At 50.3% G+C, this 21,180-nt stretch overlaps 1 protein-coding gene across 2 annotated transcripts in view; it reads left to right on the forward strand.

Moving 5' to 3' along the window:
• Positions 1 to 21,180, forward strand: part of USH1C (USH1 protein network component harmonin) — a 50,631-nt gene that overhangs the window by 19,218 nt on the left and 10,233 nt on the right. The window contains exons 9-20 of one of the 2 annotated variants that reach the window (XM_058446905.1): positions 755 to 839; positions 1,822 to 1,881; positions 2,033 to 2,089; positions 2,374 to 2,516; positions 3,915 to 3,980; positions 4,332 to 4,456; positions 9,052 to 9,101; positions 13,283 to 13,435; positions 14,813 to 14,929; positions 15,497 to 15,979; positions 19,386 to 19,505; positions 20,644 to 20,694. In XM_058446905.1, coding sequence (XP_058302888.1) covers positions 755 to 839; positions 1,822 to 1,881; positions 2,033 to 2,089; positions 2,374 to 2,516; positions 3,915 to 3,980; positions 4,332 to 4,456; positions 9,052 to 9,101; positions 13,283 to 13,435; positions 14,813 to 14,929; positions 15,497 to 15,979; positions 19,386 to 19,505; positions 20,644 to 20,694 — 1,510 coding nt within the window. Of the gene's footprint in view, positions 1 to 754; positions 840 to 1,821; positions 1,882 to 2,032; positions 2,090 to 2,373; positions 2,517 to 3,914; positions 3,981 to 4,331; positions 4,457 to 7,857; positions 7,932 to 9,051; positions 9,102 to 13,282; positions 13,436 to 14,812; positions 14,930 to 15,496; positions 15,980 to 19,385; positions 19,506 to 20,643; positions 20,695 to 21,180 lie in introns of both variants that reach the window. The other variant, XM_032166496.2, reaches the window with a different exon arrangement.

Genomic DNA, 21,180 nt, shown 5'->3' on the forward strand with positions numbered 1-21,180 from the left:
GAGTGATAGGGACTCGAATAGAACTACATTCTGCGTCCAGGATGGCAAAGAGGTGCCATCTCTAATCAATTAGTAGCAGCTCCCTGGAGTGCTGCCTTGAAAAGAATTCTAAAGCTGTATCCAGGATTGTGGGAAAGAGTGCTGTGATCAATGAGTGATTTCTGCCACCAATCTAGGAAGGAATAATAACAGTACATGTACCATCCTTGCCGTAAATGGCATAGGAGCACTGAGAACAGAGCAGCTAGCTTAGTCTTGGGATAGAATAAGGGATCTGAGCCAGGCATGGTGGTGTGCACCTGTAGTCGCAGCTAGTCAGGAGGCTGAGGTGGGAGGATTGCTTGATCCCAGGCGTTGGAGGCTGCAGAGAGCTATGATCACACCACTGCACTCCAACCTGGGTGACAGAGCAAGACCCTGTCTCTAAAAAATAAATTAAAAAAAAAAGAAGATCTGGTGAAAACTTTATAGAAGGGATAGCAATTGAGTCTCAAAGAATAGACAGGAAAGTGCTAGAAAGAAAGAAGAAAGAGTATATGAGGTATATTAGGTGAAAGGCTGGGTAGGAAGAATTACAAGGAGTTTTCTGTGGCTGTTGCCCAGGGTGGCAGTAGAAATCAGGCTGGACGGGGAGACAGAGGCTGAAGAGGTAGGCAGCTGAGGGCCTTCAGTCCTGAGCTCATGAGTGACCTGTATCCTGAGCACTGGACATGGGTGACCTGTATCCTGAGCACACATTTCCCACCTCCCGCAGTATTTCCAGCGGCCCCATCCAGAAGCCTGGCATCTTCATCAGCCATGTGAAACCTGGCTCCCTGTCTGCTGAGGTGGGATTGGAGGTGAGTGACGCTGGGCCGGCCCCAGAGGGGGCCCACTGGAAATTGAGTCAGACTATGATCCCACGGTGACAGGGGCACATGCCTTTCCACATGTCCCTCTTTCAGCGGTCACTGAGTGAGGAGGAGCCCTACCCACCCTGCAGACAAGGCTTCACAGAGTGGGGACATGTGACCTTTCTGCAGCCTTCCCCAGCTCTGATAGTTGTTGGTCCTGAGCTTGGGAATGTGGTAATGGTAATTGAAGAGCAGACCTTCAGTGTCCACTTGCATCAGACATTGTTCCATGCCCTTTACACTTCACAAGAACTGTAAGGATTAAGTACCACCATTACCCGCACTTTACATATGAAGAAACTGAGACCCAGAGAAAGTATATGATTTTTCCAAAATCGTGTACCTCGTATGGTAGGGCTGGGATTCAAACCTAGGTGGTTCGATCCCAAAGCAGGAACCCTTAACCTCTTCTTTGGACAAGTTACTTTATGTCTCTGTGCTTTATTTTCCTTACTTATAAAATTGGGATAATAAAGCCTTTCTTATAAGGTTGTTGTGTGGCTTAAAGTAATTAATACATACGCTAGAACTGTGCCAGGCACACTGTAAGTGATCAGTGAATGTTAGGTATTCTGTTATGACAATTCAACACAGCCTCTGCTAAATAAGAAGCTCAAAGGTTCCCGCATCTACAAACTGTGATTTCTAAAACAAATGTCATCAAATTTAGCCAAAGAAATGAACATGTAATGGTATAATATTTGATAGTTGATAAGATAGTTATGAAGTAGGGGAGTGCCAGGGTCAGCTTTAAGCCCTCCCAGAGCTCCACCAGAGCTTTCCAACTGCTCCATTCATCAGGAGGAGCTGAGGTACGGCCACTTGAAGACCCAGCATCTGACCCAGAGCCCCTGGGGGAGCCTGTCCTGCAGGTGAGCGAGTGTACAGATAGCGCACACACACTAATCTTTCTCCATTTCTCCACCAGACAGGGGACCAGATTGTCGAAGTCAATGGCATCGACTTCTCTAACCTGGATCACAAAGAGGTGAGATGTGGGGGCCTTCACCTGTTGGCCCTTGTCATCTCCACACCCCACTTCTCACCCCTGCTACCCTGGAGCCTGGGGCCTTCTGTGCTGTCTGCCTGGACTGCTGTGGTCTGTCAGGCCTCGGCCCACTGTCCTTCTGTCCCCACAGGCTGTGAACGTGCTGAAGAGTAGCCGCAGCCTGACCATCTCCATCGTAGCTGGAGCTGTAAGTCCAGAATGAGCTGGTGGGAGCCCCCTGACCCTCATCCCCAGCCCCTCTGAGTTTTGATCTCTGCCACACACTCCCAGGGTGGCTGGTCTCCTTCCCTGAAGCTCTGACAGAGCAGAGCGAGGGGACTTCTGCCCTGCAAGAAGTTTGGGTCAGGGATTGCGGAAGCCGCAGTGCCTGATGGTGCTGAGAAGACCACCTGCATCTCGGTCCCCAGGGGTGTGGCAGGGGATCCCCAGGTTCCCCAAGGGCTGAGCAAGGGGCCTCTTTTCTCCCACAAGGGCCGGGAGCTGTTCATGACAGACCGGGAGCGGCTGGCAGAGGCGCGGCAGCGTGAGCTGCAGCGGCAGGAGCTTCTCATGCAGAAGCGGCTGGCGATGGAGTCCAACAAGATCCTCCAGGAGCAGCAGGAGATGGAGCGGCAGTGAGTGCAGCCAGCCCTGGATGCCCTGTCCCGCCTCCCACCCCACCATACGACCCCACCTAGCTTGCTTCCTGCCCGCTGTGTCCCCAGCCAACTTCCTCACTTCCTCCTCCTCCCTGGAGGCCAGTCCTCAGACCAGATGAGTTTGGTGGTAGGTCAGCGTATCCATCCTTGGCCTCAGACCACCTGGCTCCTTCCTCCTTGCTGAGCAGAGCCCCCTGACTTCCAAGATTCCAAGAATATGGAAAATAAGCATCCTACTAGCAGTAGGCTCTAGCTAGCTAGGATTAGCTACCAGCTAACATTTGTCAAGTACCTCCATAAGGCTGGTGTTGTATTAGGGCCTTGTTTTATTTTCTTAATTCCCACAATAGCCCTGGGAGGTAGAGAGTATTAACCCCATTTTACAGGTGTGGAGACTGACACTCAGAGAGGTGAAGCCACTTGTGTCCCAAGTCACACGTGGCCAAGCTGGGATCACCCCCAGGCAATCTGGCAAGTCCCCACAGGGCTGCCCTGCCTATAATGATAAAGCTCACCCCTGTCCGGGATGATTGAAATGATGGCCTAAGAGAATAAATGGGGTGAGCAATTCACAAATCAAAAACTATGGTCAAGATCCAAATCCAAATACATTCTAGGCATTTAAAAGTATTTCATGGCTGGACGAAGTGGCTCACAACTGTTATCCCAGCACTTTGGGAGGTCAAGGCTGGCAGATCATTTGAGGTCAGGAGTTCGAGACCAGCCTGGCCAACATGGTGAAACTGTGTCTCTACTAAAAATACAAAAAAATTAGCTGGCCATGGTGGCATGTGACTGTAATCCCAGCTTCTCAGAAGGCTGAGACACTAGAATCACTTGAACCTGGGAGGTGGAGGTTGCAGTGAGCCGAGATTGCACCACTGAACTCCTGGGTGCAAAGTGAGATTTTGTCTCAATCAATCATCAATCAATCAATCAATCAATCAATGTATTTTGAAAAGGAAAGAGGAAAGGCTGTCCCCATCTCCCCCAACACAGAGTTAGCTGGGAGTATTCCACCTGGCTAGGAGCCCCTGCTTTTCTCCCGGGGTCAGTCCAGGCCCCGCCTGTCATCAGTCACCTTACCTAAGTGTTTGGAGGAGGGTGCATGGAGTGTGGCCTTCACATGGATCTGCTTCCCTCCTCCCACAGCCCAGTATCTCTGCTCAGCCATGCCAGACAAAACCACGCAAGAGCACAGGGTCCAGACTTTGTTAGATAACGTCCCCCAAAACCAAAGCTGGTCCAGCCCTCCTAGGAAGGGAGCCTGGAGAAAAATCATTTCGAAATTTTCTGGAATCAAGAATTCACAGTAAGGAAGAGTTCATTTCTCTTGCATAGGGCCAAACATGCCAATCTGCACTTGTGTTTCAGAAGGAGAAAAGAAATTGCCCAGAAGGCAGCAGAGGAAAATGAGAGATACCGGAAGGAGATGGAACAGTGAGTACCTCGGCTCCACACGCGTCTGTGCATGAACATCAGTGTGCTCAGAGGAGTGTGGCCAACCAGAGGCTGCCTCCAGAACCAGTTTACCTGGTTCTCTCATCCCCTGGTGGGTCCTCCTTTATTTGTAGTAAAGCCTGTCATATTATAGTAACTGCAACATAGTCTCATATAATTGCCAAGGTGGGATTCACACTCAATTTAGAATACAAGCTCCAGGACTTTGCTTGATTCATCACGGCTAGAACCACGAGGCTTCTCGCCGGGCTGGCTGGGGCTCTCCAATATGCAGGAGATGGGCCTATGAGGGTTCTGACTCCAGTAACAGGCATGGGGGTCTCATTTCAGGATTGTAGAGGAGGAAGAGAAGTTTAAGAAGCAATGGGAAGAAGACTGGGGCTCAAAGGAACAGCTACTCTTGCCTAAAACCATCACTGCTGAGGTACACCCAGTACCCCTTCGCAAGCCAAAGTGTAAGTTTCATGAGCCAAGGGGAGAGGCTAAGGGGACTAGACAGAAATGCTGGCCTTCCCTCCTCTCACCACCACTCCCAGATGAATAGCCCTTGGTGCTCTGGGCTGTGGTTCTTTCTTGGAGGGGCAGCTGTGGGTCAGAGACCATCTGCCCCAGCATCAAGGTAGGAGGGAATCTGTCTGCTCCCCTTGTTTCTGGGCCAGCTCCACATACCCAGCTCCCAGGTCCCCCACAACACTGACGCGGGCAGGCTGGCAGACTGCTGAAGAGGGAATAAGGGCCATGGCGCAAGTGGACTAGCTCATGGGATTACCGTCCTAGTGTTTTGGGTACTGGGTCCTCCTCCTGCTTGGTTCTGAACAGGGGCTGGGGTGAAGCCAGCAGCAGAAAAGAGAGGAAGGAGCTCACATCAGAGAAGGGCTCTGGTGGTCCAAGGTTGATTCATAACTGTGGGAGGAGCTTACTAAGTGTCTCCAGCCCCTATATCCCTGTACGTGGACCACTGTCGCGCCACTCCAAGGATGGAGCAGGAACAGGACAAGGAGGCCTCTCCCAGACACCCAGCTATGGGCTGTGGCTGTGCTATCCTGGGGCCTCAGCTCATACTGTCCTTACCATCTCCTCTCTTCATCTGTCCCACATCCTCACCTCCATTTTCAGTCTAGGCCTCTACCACCTGCTCTCTGACCACCTTCTCAACCCCAACTTCCGTATGCCTCTTTAAGAAGCAGCCCACACTGCCAGAGGAAAACAGGGACCATGACAACCACAGGTCCAGGATTGCTGGTTGGGTCCTTACTCCTGCCTTTCAGCTGTTTTGACTTACAGTTGGCACAGGACAGGTCCTACTCCAGCTGATTGTGCTCAGCTGACCTGGGAACCTCCAGCAAGGGGCTAATCTGGACTCAAGAGCCCAGGTTCCCATCTCTGCTGTGGGGCAGTCATTTGGCATGTTGTGATGGGGTCTGGACAGCTCTGCCCCCAACTTTGGGTCACATCTGAGACCTATGGGAATGTCAACCTGCCAACATAGGCCACTTGCACCAAGGAAGAGGTGCAGGGCATCTGGATGGTTCCATTTCACCCCTCCCTGGTGCAGGCAAACAGCTCCCAACACATTTCTTCCTGGCAGCAGGGCAGTGTCATCTCCTGGTCCTCTCAGAAGGACAAAGCACACTCTCATCAGCCTCCCCCGTGACATTCAGTATCAGTTGAGGATGTGGCCAGAGCTAAGCTCCCAATGAATGATCACTGTTTTAGACGGGCAGCTAATTTGCTCTTATGAGTGAAATAGGAGCTTCAGGAGAGAAATTGATTTTAATTGCTTCTCATGGAAGTAATCCTAGTCAATTTGGTACCTTCCAAGAAATTGGGCCTCAGCTTCACAGCAAACACACCCTCTCGGGAACAATAGAAAATAAAAACCCTTTCACTAGCTGGTTATTTATTTAGTGCTTTTTAACCAAATCAAGCTCCTTGAATAAAGAGACCAAGAATTTCGCATTTGCTCAAGGTAAATGTAATCTTAGGCAGCTTCACAAAGCACAGGATGGATGACCCTCGCCTGCCCGCTGAGCTGGGACAGCTGCTGCCTGTATCTGTCTCTGTATGCACCAGCAATTTAATTCTCTTTTGGACCTAAGGTAGGAAATGCAGTGAGGTCCCTGAGCCAGCTCACCTCCTGCCTCACTCCCTGTTCCCCGGGGGCTAGCATGGTCTCGGCTGAGTTGGTTCAGCAGGCCTGGGCCCCAGCCAGCTCCTATCCAACCACCCTTCAACTCAGGGACCCAGTTTGCAATAGGTTATAACTGACTCAGGCTTCTGTGCCTGCAAGGGGTGGGCCCTGCTTTTTTTTTTTTTTTTTTTTTCTTGAGACAGAGTTTCGCTCTTGTTGCCCATGCTGGAGTGCAATGGCGTGATCTCAGCTCACTGCAGCCTCCGCCTCCTGGGTTCAAGCAATTCTCTTGCCTCAGCCTCCCGAGTAGCTTGGACTACAGGCATGCACAACCAAGCCCAGCTAATTTGTATTTTTAGTAGAGACGAGGTTTCACCACGTTGGTCAGGCAGGTCTTGAACTCCCAACCTCAGGTGATCTGCCTGTCTCCACCTCCCAAAGCGCTGGGATTACAGGCATGAGCCACTGCACCTGGCCCTGGGCCCTGCATTTTTTAAAATAAAAGAGCATGGGGCATCTCATACCTAGAAAATGAAGTCACTCATCCTAATTATGTGCCTGGGACTGACTGCCCCCCAACCTGCCCCAAGGGGGCTCTTAAAATTGCTCCTGCCCACCTACCCGTGGCTGATCCAACAGACCCCCAACATTTTGCCAAGCCCTGAAGGCCAGGACACCACCACAGAGGCTCCTAACGGACCTTCCCTTAGCTTAGGCAATAGGTGGTTACGCAGGAGTTGCGGGGGGCAGCCTTGACTAAGGATCCGGTAGCTGAAGGATTCTTGAAAGATGGAGATGTTTAAATAAGAGATCTCCAACCTTCTCTCCCTATCCAAGACCCCATCAACTATCTCCCCCACCTCCACCACAAGAGACCCCATGATTTGGAAGTTGAGGTTATTTTCCTACCAAACTATTAAATAATCATTTGAGTTCCATTGTTTTATTAAGTAGTCCTTGTTAGTAAGGGAGCATCAGGGTTCCACTGTTCGGTAAGTGTAATTTGAGTCAAGAGCCAAAGAACTTAACAGCCTTTGCATAGGCCAATGGGAAAGTTCTGTTAAGCTTTTAAAATATTAAAAAGCAGCTCACAAGCAAACTGGTACACTACCTTCCAGAGTCCTAGGGAGGCCAGAGTCCAAGCTGGAAACTCTGGAATGGAGGGTTTGCTCTTCTCTCCACATTATGTCAAAATTCAGGTCTTCCTAACTGCATGTACCCTTTTTACCTTTTGGGATGTCCCCACCTCCTCAGGACCTTCAGCCTCCATCTGCTGCCCACACTGTTCAGACATCCCCTAGGGTCCCAGAGCTCCAAGGCAAGGGTGATAAGCAGAAGGCGGAGGGTCTGTTCTCCCATTGCAGCCCCTTGCCCTCAAACGTGTGCGATTCTCAGATATTCCCATCCTCCTCACTGCACTTCCCAGCCTTCAGCCCAATACCCTACAAAATGGTTCTCACGCTGCCCTCAGATCTGAGTTTCCTGTTGTTAGCCCTTTGTACAGACAGATAAACTAAAGCTGCCAAGGTTGAAAGCACTGTATGCACCAGCTCAGAGCAGAAAACCTTTGCTCTGCGCTCCTGAACTCTGTCACCTGCCCCTGACCTCACAGCTCCCCTGGAGGAAGCTGATTACAGGTCCCCAAACTCCTGAGAAGGTTCTCCGGCCTCTTGGTCTCCCAAGTGCCTTTTGGTTCACCAGCTTCCTCCTCTTTTCCCCGGGTAGATGATCAGGGAGTGGAGCCTGAGCTCGAGCCCACAGATGACCCGGATGGAGGCACAGAGGAACAGGGAGAGCAGGTTCGCGCCCCCGCTTTGCTCCCTGGCCTGGCTGCTCTGCTTACCCTACCCGCTTCCTCCTGACTGCAGTGCAGACACCCAGCTTCAGGGGCCCGGCATGTATGGGGGCCACTAGAGTCTGTAAAGCTTCTCCAAGCCCCGGCTTGGCTCAAGCACTGTACACAAAGCCTAGAGGACAGGAATCAACGCCCAGGCTGGTAGATCAGCTGTCGCACACCAGTACCACTGAGCCGCTGACTCGAATATTTAGATATTGCCAAATCCTCCGTCTGCTGCTCTGGCCCCTCCCCCAGGACCCCCTAGACCACTCCCAAATCCAGCAACTAAGGAGGTAGCGTCTGGTCCAGCAGGAGGCTTTCAGCATCCTGTTCCAGCAGTCAGGCTGGTCCGGGGTGGGTAATTCAGCCGTCGCTCTTGGCCCCAGGGAGCTTCAGATTGGGGGTGTTACTCTGTGGAGCTGTAGCCTGGGGAAGGAAGGGGGCTGGTGCACTGGTTATCTGGCCTGGATGAGGATATGTTTTCAGGGGGCACATCTCCTGCCCACTCCTGCTGGAGCTGTCCTTCCAAGAGCTGTCCCAGCCACTGCCTTCTCTTTGAATGTTGAAAGCTGAGGACTTGACCTGCACTATGAGACAAGCCAGTTTTGTTCTGTCGAACAACAGTTCTAGGCAGACACCCAGGCTCCCTTTTGTCTCGAGACATTTTTTGTATGGAGGGACCAGACATGGGTTATAAAAGGCCTTGTTCTCTTTCAAGAAGGCTTTGTATGTGAAGACTGTGATTTGGAAAAGCTCATCCTTCCACAAGGGGTTTTCTCTTTGATGTTCTGGCCCTGGCTTCTGAAGCCAGTGTTCTGGGGAGAGGCATTTGAGAGTGACCCAGGGCCTGGGAACTGGGGCTTTTCTCAGGTGGTCTTAGGCCTGTTCTGCAGCCAAGGCGAGGCCAGGTAAGCCAAATTGGACAGAGAGTGCAGTTTTGCTGTCAGATCTGCGGGATCTGCCAATGCTGTTTATCTCACAAAGTCATGCATTCCTCGGGAACCCAGCTCCCATCTGCTGCCCATGGATGCTCTGGCTGAGCTGAACTGTGTCTCATCATTTTGTTATCTGTGTTCTTATAGCTTTTGGATGGTTTTATCGTTACGATGGCAAATTCCCAACCATCCGGAAGGTAGGACAGGGTTGGGTGCTGTGCTGGTGTGCTGCTTAGTTTGCCGTGGGTTTTGGCTTTTCCCAAACATTCCTTGTCCTGTCAACACTAAATGGTGTGACTTGGCCTGTTCACTTGGAAGGCTAACTCTATCTGCATCTTTGTGTCAGGCTGACATCAAATGGCAGGGTGCCATTGCAAAGGCAACATTGGAAGAGGGATCCATGGTGTGAGACCTATCCAAGCACCATCTGGCAGTGTGTGCATCAGCACTGGCCCTGACAGGAACAGGAAAGGGGCAGGAAGCTTCTCCTGTGTTTCTCTGTCAAGTACAACAAGAGACCAAGGCCAGAAGCTTGGGGTCAGACAGAGCGAATTATCGGGGTGGGAGTACTTAGTGCATGTTATGAGACCGGCTGTGCCATACGCAGCCTGGCTGACGAGGTGGGGATTTGCTGCCTCAGGTTGGGACAGAGACCCACTCCAAGCACAGCCCTCTCCTAGGAATATTTCTGCATGTGCCCAGGATAATGCATTTTTCCAATCTCTAGGACCTTTAATTGTCTCTCTAAATCTTATTACAATATCTCCAGGCCTTGTAAAACTCTCTTGTCCTTGTCTTTCTAAATCACATTGACAATTGATTATGAAAACATTGCTGTTAATATCTGTAATTGGACATTTGAGATGACTTGGTATTTGGAGGTCAGGCAACAGCATAAATCTGGGTGAGCTAAATTGGATGTTATCACTTGACCAGAACTTTCTGGCAAGATGTCGGTCCCCCAGAAACCAGAGCACTGGCAGCTGAGTGACCTTGATGATATATAATTCTCTTTGCCTGTAAAATGGGAATATTAACTGTGCCAGGAAAATCTACCCCCTTCCTCCAGCACATTGCTATTAAAATAACAAACAGCAATATTTTTCCTGACAGAGGTAAATGCCTTTATGTAGGAACATAGATCATGATTTGTACAGCATTGAATAAACTTGGAACAGAGTTCCTCTGGGAATTCCTTCCCACTTTGTCCTGGTCTCAGAAAGGCCTTGGTCTCATAAGACTATCTGTTTCCCTTGACAGGCTGACTTTGGTGGCTTAGGATGCCTCATTGGGTTAGATTTCTAATTCTTCTCTATATACTACCTCTACTAGAACTCAGCTAGAGAGGACAAAACACACACACACACACACACACAAGCACACACACACGTACACACAGGATTTTATTTGAAAAAAATAATAAAGGAGACAGATATGTCAAATCTTTTTCAGGCACTAATAACATGTAAATGTAAAAGAACTAGAATCTTCTCCACATACCACCTCCCATCAGAAATCATGTCCTTGAAAGTGCTGTTGATAATGAAATAGAGCTGCCTTTCCCCTATTCCTTAATCTACTTATTCCAGAAACAGCTGGAATTTTGATTTTCATTTTCACTTCCAAAAAAAAAGAAAAATTGCTTCTAGGTAGAATCAATAGCACAATCGCCCCATCTGCCTCCCCTGTCAGTCTGGACCAAAAGGAATATTGTAACTGACAGGCCGTGGATATAACTGACAGCTGAAAGGACAACAGAACCATGCCCCTCATACTGGCTCTGAAAACCCATCATCATTTTTTCTAGAGCCGTGAGAGACTCTTTGTTTCCCAGCAGCTGGAACGCCAAGTCCCCAGGAAATGCAAGTGGGCATCCATGGCCATGATCGTCTGTGCATAAATTCCCCTTATTTAAAAATATAAAGATTCAGCTCATGCCTGTAATCCCAGCACTGTGGGAGGCCGAGACAGGTGAATCACCTGAGGTTGGGAGTTCAAGACAAGCCTGGCCAACAGGGTGAAACGCTGTCTCTATTAAAAATTCAAAAATTAGCCAGGTGTGGTGGCACATGCCTGTAATCCCAGCTACTCGGGAGGCTGAGGCAGGAGAATCACTTGAACCCTAGATGCGGAGGCTGCAGTGAGCTGAGATTGCACCACTGCACTCCAGCCTGGGTGACAGAGCAGGACCCTGTCTCAAGAAAATAATAATAATAATATAAAGATTCAGTGTCTTCTATTTCCACCTTGGCAGTAAATCCCTCTGGGGTTCAAGGTTCCCAGGCCTTTGGCCCCACAGGGGCCAGGGCCTGAAGGATTCATGATTCTGACTAAGACCTTTCATCAGAACTGCTTGAGTCACTTATACAGAGCAGCCCTACTTGCAGGAGCCCACTGTCTGGCAGGGAAGGCAGATTCACACACAGCTAAGTAACCTGTGTGGGGCTAGTCTGAGATCAGTGGGAAATGCCATGGGGCAACTTGCCCTCTGCATCTGTACAGATGTGACTTTCTTGGGCGCGAGACAGAAACTGTCTACTACCCCGCCCAGAAGCCCTGATTCTATAATCTTAGCACTGGTAGTTTTTTGTTTTTTTTTTTTTTTCTTTTTTTAAGCAACAGAATGGCCATTCTTCTCATGGTGGTCCTGGAGGAGGCCAGGCTCTTACTCTAGCAAGCTACCATTAGGCAGTGTTTCTGGCTCCTCTTGGGAAATTGCTGTCTGAATCTCTACTACGATGGCAGGGGTTCATCTATCAACTGAGTCTAGTGAACAAGGTAGGCAAGGAACCAAGCAGGACTCTGAAGCAGTGAGAACCATTCTCTCGAGAGGCTCATACGCTGCTCTGGAGGTGGGTCCCAGAGGTGACCATTTCCAGAGCACATTAGCAGTGCACAGAGGTGTGTGTCTTTAGGAGAGGAGCTAGGAAGAGTCCCTCAGAGGTCCATAATGGCCCACCAAGTCCCTCCAGCTGGGGATGAATGTTGTGTGTCCATTGCTAGGGAGCTCAATTCCTCATTCCTGGCCTTGGATGCTAAGATGATTCAGGAAATTCGAGAGAAGATCCCCAGAACACTCTTTGGGGGCAGGGGTGAGCTCAGTGAACAGGGGGTTTCCTCCTTGCCCCAGAAATTGCCCAGGGTGTGGGCTGTTTCTGCTGCCCATCTCCTGAGTCCTCGCTCTGTCCTCCACGCTGTGTGTGATGGGGGCTGACCCTCCCTCCTGCTGTGTTTCCCTTGCCCTCAGCTCATCAGGGCACCATAGAAAAACTGGGACCTCGAAGACTCAGGTCCAAATCCTGGTACCATCACTCACAAGATGTCTGACATTGAACAAGGGACTTTACCTCTCTGAGCCTCAGCTCCTTCATCAAAGAATGAGGATAAACCTACATAGGAGATCATTGGTATAAATCCCTTGGCACATAGGCAGTTCATAAATGATCATTCTCTTCCTGCCTTAGCCCCTGGCTTCCCTGCAACCCCATGAGAGAAGCAGCCAGGAATGCAGGCTCGGTGGGTCTAATTCCTACAGGAAAAATAAGGAGTCTATTTGCCTTTCATGTCCCTCCCCAAATCCTCTAGAACCCTCATGGCGAGTAAAAAGCAGTTAAGCCATTCTCTCCATGCCCCGCCTCCCAGTCCTGCAGTTTCCAGCTAGCCCTCAGTAGAGGGGCCCAGTTCAGAGGAAACTGTGGGTCTAGACTCTCCAGGGTGAAATGGTCCAGAGCTTAAGCATGCGGGTAAAATCTGATGTCCCTGGCTCTGAGCCCCCAGGTCTGAGTGTGACTCCTATCACCTCTAGCTTAGGACAGGACCTCTACAGATGAGGCTTGCCAGCTCTCCCAGATTTTCTCTGGAATCTCCCAGGATGCATCTCTGAATCTGAACATGAGATGATGCAGAAGGCATGTGCCAGATACTGGAAAATCAACACAATGCCCTTTATTTATATAGCACTTATTTATTTTCTTATTTTATTTTTTTATTTATACAGAACTTTTACAAAGTTCTTTCATGGATGTTATTTCATTGGCACTGGGTGGCAAGCCTGTGGGGGAGGTATTTTTACCATTTTGGAGATGAGGCAAGTCAGGCCCAGAGAGGTTAAGGAACTTAGCCAAGGCCACACAGCTAGTTAGTGAACTAATAAGCCAGTCTTTCTGGCTGGTAAAGAGAATGTGTCTCCCACTCTGCAGTAGGTAGCAGTGGCCTTCCTGTACTAAACCTGAGATCTGATGTCCAGTATGGTGAGACAGAGCTGGGGGAGGGACTCACCATGGGATGGTTGTGTTATCTGAGGACTGGATGCCCTGTGTGCTGTGCTGTCGACACTATTTGTAATCTTTGTCATATAAACAATCCCACATCTACTCAGAAAGGAAAAGATAAGAAGAAAGCCAAGTATGACAGCCTGCAGGACTTGAGAAAGAATAAGAAAGAACTGGAGTTTGAGCAAAAGCTTTACAAAGAGAAAGAGGAAATGCTGGAGAAGGAAAAGCAGCTAAAGATCAACCGGCTGGCCCAGGAGGTACGTGTCCTGCCTGTGGGCCAGGCAAGCATCCCTGGGACACAATGTGGTCGTTCTCCACTTGCTCCCAGAGGACCAGCTGGAGTTGTTCTCCTCAAATGGCGTACAAGGGTGGAGTGAGCCCTTTCCTGCTCTCCAGCCTGGAGAGAGAAATCATGCCACTGCCCAGGGCCATCTGAGGTTAGCTCCTGGCTTTGGAATTGAAACTAGCCTCCTTTCTCGGGGGTGTGAGTCTTGCTCCTGGCTTTGGAATTGAAACTAGCCTCCTTGTTTGGGGGGTGTGAGTCTGAGGTTAGCCTTTCTGACCAGATGGTAGGTCTCAGGTCAGCCCTTGATAGAGCTGGCTTAGAGGTTTGAGTCTGTCCTCTTCACTCTACCCCACCAGAGTCCAAGGCTAGGCCTCTCTATCTCAGGTATGGCTCTGAGGCTACTCAGAGTATGGTCTGAGGCTAACCCTTCTGCCTTGCTTGTAGCTTTGAAGTTAGGCTTCCACTGACCTGTCTACAAGTCTGAATCACTCTGGCCTCCTTTCCCAGGTTATTGTAAGACCAGACACCCCCCACCCAACTTAGCTTGGCTCTGAGAATATGGGTCTGAGGCCAACCCCTTTATGCAGGTTGTAGGTCTGAGGCTATCTCCCCATTAATCAGGCTATAAGTCTAAGGCTGCTCCCCTCAACATAGGGTATGTCTGAGGCTAGACCTCATCAACCTGGGAATATATCTGAGGCTGTCCCCCTGAAGACATGTCCAAAGCAACCTTACACCATGAATAATTCCTATGCTAGGTGAGATGGGTAACCTTAACTCCCCAGCTGTAGGAGGTATGGTTTCTGCTTCTCTTTAACGCATCCATGAATCAGAATGCCAATTTGATTAGATTAAAAAACCAGAGAAGTCCTGGAAAATGTGAAATGCATTAGGTCTGACATTATGAACAAATTAGCTACAAAATTAAAAATAAGATTGAACTTGTGCTTCTGAGGGCAAGGCAGAATGGAGCAGGAACAAAAAAAGAGTCAAGTGAAACTCTCGGAATGTGCTGGGGGAGGCTACAAAAACACCATTCTTGGAAAATCATAAGAGCCTCAGGGTTCACGGGGACCTGGGATCCAGCTAATCCCTCACAATACATAAGCCCCTTTTCTGATTTTGCCTACAAGTTCTGCTCAGTGAACTTGACACCCCACCACTCTCTTCTCCCTTGTTGCCGCCTCCTTGAGGGCCAGTTGGAACAAGCCCAGGTCTCTTTCTAGATAGCTGATGCACATCACAGTACTCTGGAGTTTTTAAAGGAGTGCTTTCATGCTATTTCCATCCACGTGTTATTCAAATGTGCCCTTTGTCCTCTCCTTGCTGCGCCGATCCTGGGTCCCAGGTGTCTGAGACGGAGCGGGAAGACCTTGAAGAATCGGAAAAGATTCAATATTGGGTGGAGAGGCTCTGTCAAACACGCCTCGAGCAGATTTCCTCTGCTGATAATGAGATTTCAGAGGTAACAGAGCCCTTCTTTCCACACAGACCCTCCTGCTGCCTTCAGAATGATCCACTGTGGGGACAGTGGGAGGTGAGATGACAACTAGCAAGCGTCACTAGCCTCACAGTGCCCATCCACTGTCCAGGCCCACCCCTACCACCCCACTCCCCTCTTGGGGAGGAGGGATATGTCTGTATTTCTGGGTATATTCCCAGAGTGATCACTAAGTCCCAGCTCATCTGCCATAGTCTCAGTTAGGCCTGTTGTCCTGGCATCATGACTAAGAGTCCCCCTTACACTCTCAAGGGCATTCCAGTTTAGAAGATGAGCTCTGTGAACACCTTACCACCCACAGATGGCATAACTCAGGGCTCTCCTGCATTTGGGCACTCCCTACCAGCAGCCTAATATGGGCTCTGCTGGGCATCCAGGTGGCAGAGGAGCGGCGCCCCATGGTTCTGATTTAAGGGTGGTGGGTCTCCAGTAGCAAGAGAAACAGATTAGAAGAGCATAGTGCTCGATGTACTGTGAAGTGGAGTGCTAATCAGAGTGACAATTACAGAACTTCCTTGCAACCCCCACCAGATGACCACAGGGCCCCCGCCTCCCCCGCCTTCTGTGTCTCCCCTGGCCCCACCCTTGAGACGCTTCGCAGGCGGACTGCACCTGCACACCACTGACCTGGACGATATCCCTTTGGACATGTTCTACTATCCCCCCAAGACTCCCTCTGCCTTGCCTGTGATGCCCCACCCTCCACCCTCCAACCCGCCCCACAGGGTCCCGGCGCCCCCTGTCTTTCCCTCATCTGGCCATGTGAGCGCCTCGTCTTCCCCATGGGTGCAGTGCACTCCACCCCCCATTCCCATCCCTCCCCCGCCGTCCGTTCCCACCCAAGACCTCACTCCCACCCGCCCACTGCCCTCGGCGCTGGAAGAAGCACTGGGCAACCATCCCTTCCGCAATGGGGACACAGGCAATCCAGTGGAGGACTGGGAGGCAAAGAACCTCAGTGGGAAGCCCACTAACTCCCCTGTCCCTGAACGGAGCTTCCCACCCACCCCAAAGGTAATCTTCCTGTTCTGCATGCTATGTTTGGAGGTAGGAAGAATGGGGAGAACTGCTGTTTCCTATGTCCTCCACTGCTCCTGAGGGTGGAGACAGAAAGAAACATCATCTCACCCCATTTTCCAGGAATGCCCCCTCTGTGTGCATGTGTGGACATCCTGCATGTATATGGTGGTTCTCACTGATTTTGAAGTGCTGTATTGTATGGTGAATGGCTGGGACCTTTGGGGTAAGCAACAGCGTGTCCATTTGATATTCATTGCTCTCTCTTAGCTCTTCTTTGCTAGTGTAGGCTGGTAACTTTCAATGTAGGACTTGGAAGGCTGTGTTAATGAATAGCCAGCACTCTGTCACATCCAGTCACTTCCTGATATTATCCCAGAAAGCCTTGAATATGGGAAATGACTCCTGATTTAATGGGAAAAAAAGGGAGGGGAGGAGGAAGCAGGGGTGTATTTGGCTCTGTAAATGAAGTGATAACACTGTACCATCAAATGCAGTATTAGGACACTCCAGTGCCATTTTCTACAGTACTGGCCAACTGCACTGGCTTGAAGTGTAATACCCAGAAATTTCTGGCCAATTTCCAGCTATAGAAAAAATGAAGATGAGAGAGTTCCTAGAAATAATTTACTATTAAAGGAATAGGAATGTTTTTCTTGGATGTTAGGAAGATAAACAATGTCTTTCTGAAAAAGACATATTTCTTATTAATTATTTGTAATCCAAAGACTATTTTGAAACATGCAATCTCTGAGGAAGACAGGGAGCTTGGATCCCATGAAGGGAAAAACAAAATATTATTCCACTCCCGTAGCCATTAGGCCAGGCTTGAGTCAGTGCAAAAGCATCTCATGTCAGCTGAGGGTGGCAGGGGTTGCTGAGGGAGGGCATAGTCAATAGCACCTGACCAGTGGTTTTTATTAAGCTTCCCTGCATGGATTTGAGTTCCTGCATGGAGAGCAGGACAAGCATCTCAGAGCACTCAGGAGAGCTTACAAGGAAGGTGGGAGTGAAGAAAGTGCCAGATGCCAGCAAGGCTGCAGCTTCCAGCAGGAGACTCTCAGAGGGACCCTTTCTGGACCTCTGGTTGGGGTCGTGAGCCCTGCAGCTTCAATAGGAAGAAATCTGCCTGTTCTGGGGACATCTTCCCCCAGAGCCCAGGCAGGAGCTAGTTTCTAGAGCTGAGTTAGCCTTGCACAACATTTTTCTCTGTAAGTGGCCTCCATCAAGATGAGCAGTAGCTTTTCCTCAACAAATTTGATTCCACTTTGACTGAGTACCTGCCTGGGGCCTCTCTCTGTGAAGGGGAGAGGGGAGCAGTGCTGAAGAGAATGCGGAGGAAATTGACATGCCTCTGCTTTCCAGGACTTTGCCATCTGAAGGATGAGCTGCTGCCCAGGCAGGCTTCTGCTATAAAATATGCATAAGCCATGCGCTATGGGAGGGATTCATTCTAACTGAAGATTGAAGACACCTCTGTAGAGTAGAGGGCTTATGAGCTGAGCCTTGAGGGATGGCAACACATGGAGGATGGGAGCAAGGGCATTGCAAGTGCAGGGAACATAAAGATGGCAAGTTGGAGTAGCAGGGAGTTGGACTGCCTGGGTTTGAATCTTGGCTCTGCCACTTACTAGCTAGGTGACTGAACACATGCTACTTCATCTATCTGAGGCTGGGCATCCCTGTCCACAAATAGGAATGCTAATGGCAGCTACCTATTCAAATCAAATAAGTTAATACATGAACACATTCTAAGTTAAGAATGGCAAGAGTGGCAGGCACATCGTGGATGTTCAGTAGACATTAACTATGGTTATTGATAGTCCAGAGTACAAGAAAATTTGGGTGAAGCTGCAAACCTGGGATCTTAGCAATCTCAGTCTCAGCAAAACTTTGAGTCAGGATCAAGATTCAAGACAGAGTCCAGATTTCTCAGATTCTTCAAGGCATCACCAAGTTCCCACTGTTAGTTCTTGATCAGAGCCCAGGGAGGGTTAAAAGCCCCTGACACAAGGAGCGTCTGAAGAACTGGACCATAAATGTCATAAGCGACATCAAAGCCAGGGTTGTGCCAGCCTTGAAAGCCAGGGGGCTGTTGTTTGGTTGGCTTCATTTGGCCCACCTCTCACCCTTGTACCACCCACCCTCCTCCTCCCTGCATGCCCCTGGCAAGCTGTCATCAGTGCTGCAGAAGGAAGTGTGAGTGACCACATGTCCACACAGTCAGCCCAGCCACCAGCAGGCCCCAAGTCATGAAAACAAACACCTGTGTTGGCTTGACACTTGTGCCTGCCACACCAGCACCTGCCATAGGGGGGTTTTCAGGGCCAGATCTATCCACAGGCACTGTCCCATGTTCTCACCCTACTATTTAGTCATTCATTTATTCATTCAACCCGTGCTTATTGAGCACCTACTATATGCCAAGGCACTATGCAGGGCACTGGGAATCCCTGCTAGATAGACAGCTGCAGTCTCCCTTCTCAAGACAGTCTGGTGGGGAACAAAGAAAAGTAGGCACCCGCCACACCATCAGGGTGGAGACGGAGGAAGCACAAGTGCTATAATAAGGAAGAGGGGTGGAGTAGAGGAAAAGCTCAAGGGAGGCTTCCAGAAGGCAGTGATGCCCAACCTAAGACCTGGGAGGCAAAGCGGAAGAAGGAAAGAGCACGTGCAAAGGCTTCAAGGCAAGAAAGCCTGGCATTTTTTGAGGCTAAAGCTAGGCAGTGTGAGGAGCATGGCGAGGAGTGAGAGATAAGGCTGAAAAGGAAGATAGAGAAGCTTGTGAAAGGCCTTGGGAGTCAAGCCAATGAGCTCAGTAGTCAATGGGGACACTCAGGAGGGTTTGGGGGCAGGGTTGTGAACTGATTTGACACATCTTTCCCAAGAAGATCAAGTGGGTTAGAGCCAAGCAGACAGGTTGCATCAGCTCCCCTGGATGCCTCTCTTACTGGTCCTCACCCCATGGCCTCTAGAGACTATGTGCCTACCTACTAGGAACAGCAGATCCTACACACTGTGGTCCAGGGACTGGAACTGTGGCCAAAGAGACAGCCCTTAAAGGCAAGGGACACTGGATAGCACCCATGGCCACTGAGAGAGGGGTCTGAAAGTGTGTCTCCTGGGTGACACTGGCTGCTGGCACCCCCAAGCCAGGCTCTAGCTCAAGTGTCTGATTTCTTAGAGCCACTCTGTAGTTTCTGTGGTCTCAGCCCACACTGTGGCCAAAGGGCTTCTCATCTCTGCTGAAGATCACACCCCCAGGACCTCCAGCAGGTTGAATGAACCAGGCTGGCTTCGCATGTGCATGGGTGTAGATTTGCATGTGTGTAGAAGTAGCATGGCTGGCCTTGGCCACCCCACCATGACCTCACCTGGGTCCCTGTTAAACTAACTCCTGTAGACATTTTGCCCAAGCCCACAGCCTCCACGAGGCCCTGGCGTGTCCACCATCTCCAAACCTGTCATGGTTCACCAGGAGCCCAATTTCATCTACAGGCCAGCTGTGAAATCTGAAGTTCTGGTAAGCCCCTTGGGTCCCCTCCAGGTTGTCTGTAGAGGAGCAGACCAGGGCTACCTCCCCTGGAATCTGCTGTCTCTGGAGGGCAAGTGAGGTGGGACAAAAATGCAGATCACAGATGCCATCTCTTAATCTTCTTATTGGCCGAGAGATGAGGCCACATGGGTGTAAGTGGATGTTGACAGGACCAGTGGAATTTCTGTTCCCCACTTGACTGAACAGCCTGGAGCTCTGTCTAAAAGTAATAATAATCGTTACGATCTGTGAAGAGCCTATTATGTGCCAGGCTCTGCATGGCCTCAATTAATCCTCACAGCAGGACTGTGAGATGGTTCCTGTGGTCATCCTGTTTAACACTTGAGGAAAGGGAGGTTTAGAGAGGTTACCAGAGGGGCACCAGGTGCCCCAGGCAGAGCCTGGATTTAATACTTACCCTCATGCCTTTCTTGCTCCAAAGCCCATGCTGTTACCCTCGTTGCCATCTTGCCAAAACCTACAGAGATTCCAGGTGCCCTGGCCCCTGCCCTAAGGCCTGTTGTGGCCTGGCAGGAAACACCCTCAGATGGGGAACTGGCCAGAGCAGGTTCACTCCCTTTCTGCAACTTATTTCTCACCTCTCACTGGGACTGGAAGTCTGAGATGTGGTCCCGGGGAAGTGGGAAATGTCCACCAGTCTCAGTTACTGACGGCTAAGGGAGCTGGGATTCTTGTGCACCTCCCAGAGGTGCCGACCACTGGCTGGCCTCCCATGCACAGTGAGAAGACAGTCATGTCAGAATTTTAACTTCCCTTTCAAGGAAACTCTATCCAAATGTCAGGGCAGGACAGCTGAGATATTTATTTTGGGCCTTAGCTGTCCCGTCAGCTTCCCAGAGAGCAAAGTTTTTGCTCCTGGGACAGCCTGCGGATGCATTCATGTCATGTTCTCTGGCTAATGTCAAGGGGTGGTGTCTGCTTGACAACAACTGGGTAGCATCTGTGGGCATTGAGCAGGCCCTTAACATAAGCCAGATTGTCTGCTCCGAGAGAGACATTGGCACGGCAGCCCCAGGCTGGCAGGCCCGAGGCCTGGCACCAGGGGGCAGCCAAGACCTATTGGTAACATCCAGTGTGGAACTTTTTTTTTTTTTTCCTCTGGCAGCCACAGGAGATGTTGAAGAGGATGGTGGTTTATCAGACAGCATTCAGACAAGTAAACTGATACCCATTGTGTGTCTGGGGGTCTCCCCACCACCCCTGTCCCTCCCACTCTGTGCCACTTCTTTCTCTCTGGGAGTACCTGGTCAGGTCCACGGTGGCCCCATCTGCCACCAAGCCTCAGGCCAGAGCTGTGTCCTCCATTGCCTGAGCAGGGATTGGGAAGGATTTCATATCAGACGGGAACCCAGGGCTTATCAGACCCCATGCATGAGCTGAGAAAGCAACAGGATCCCTGGGCACTCACCTCTTCTGCTGCTGTTTGTCCAAGAAGAGCAAGGCAGAAGGAACCCTCAGAGGCCCACAGAGGCCAAGATGGGCCCTTGCTCCAGCCCTAGGAGAGAGGGAAAGGGCTGCTTAGGTGTCTTCCTGTACCTTTCCCTCTTCTCCTCCGGGCAGATCACAGCTTCACCAACCCTGCTTGACACTGAACCAGCGTCAGGGGGGAGGTGGTGGCTGAGGTCCTCCCTGTGCCTAGGGT

This window comes from Hylobates moloch, unplaced genomic scaffold, assembly GCF_009828535.3.
Source record: "Hylobates moloch isolate HMO894 unplaced genomic scaffold, HMol_V3 SCAFFOLD_11, whole genome shotgun sequence".
Classification (NCBI taxonomy): Eukaryota; Metazoa; Chordata; class Mammalia; order Primates; family Hylobatidae; genus Hylobates; species Hylobates moloch.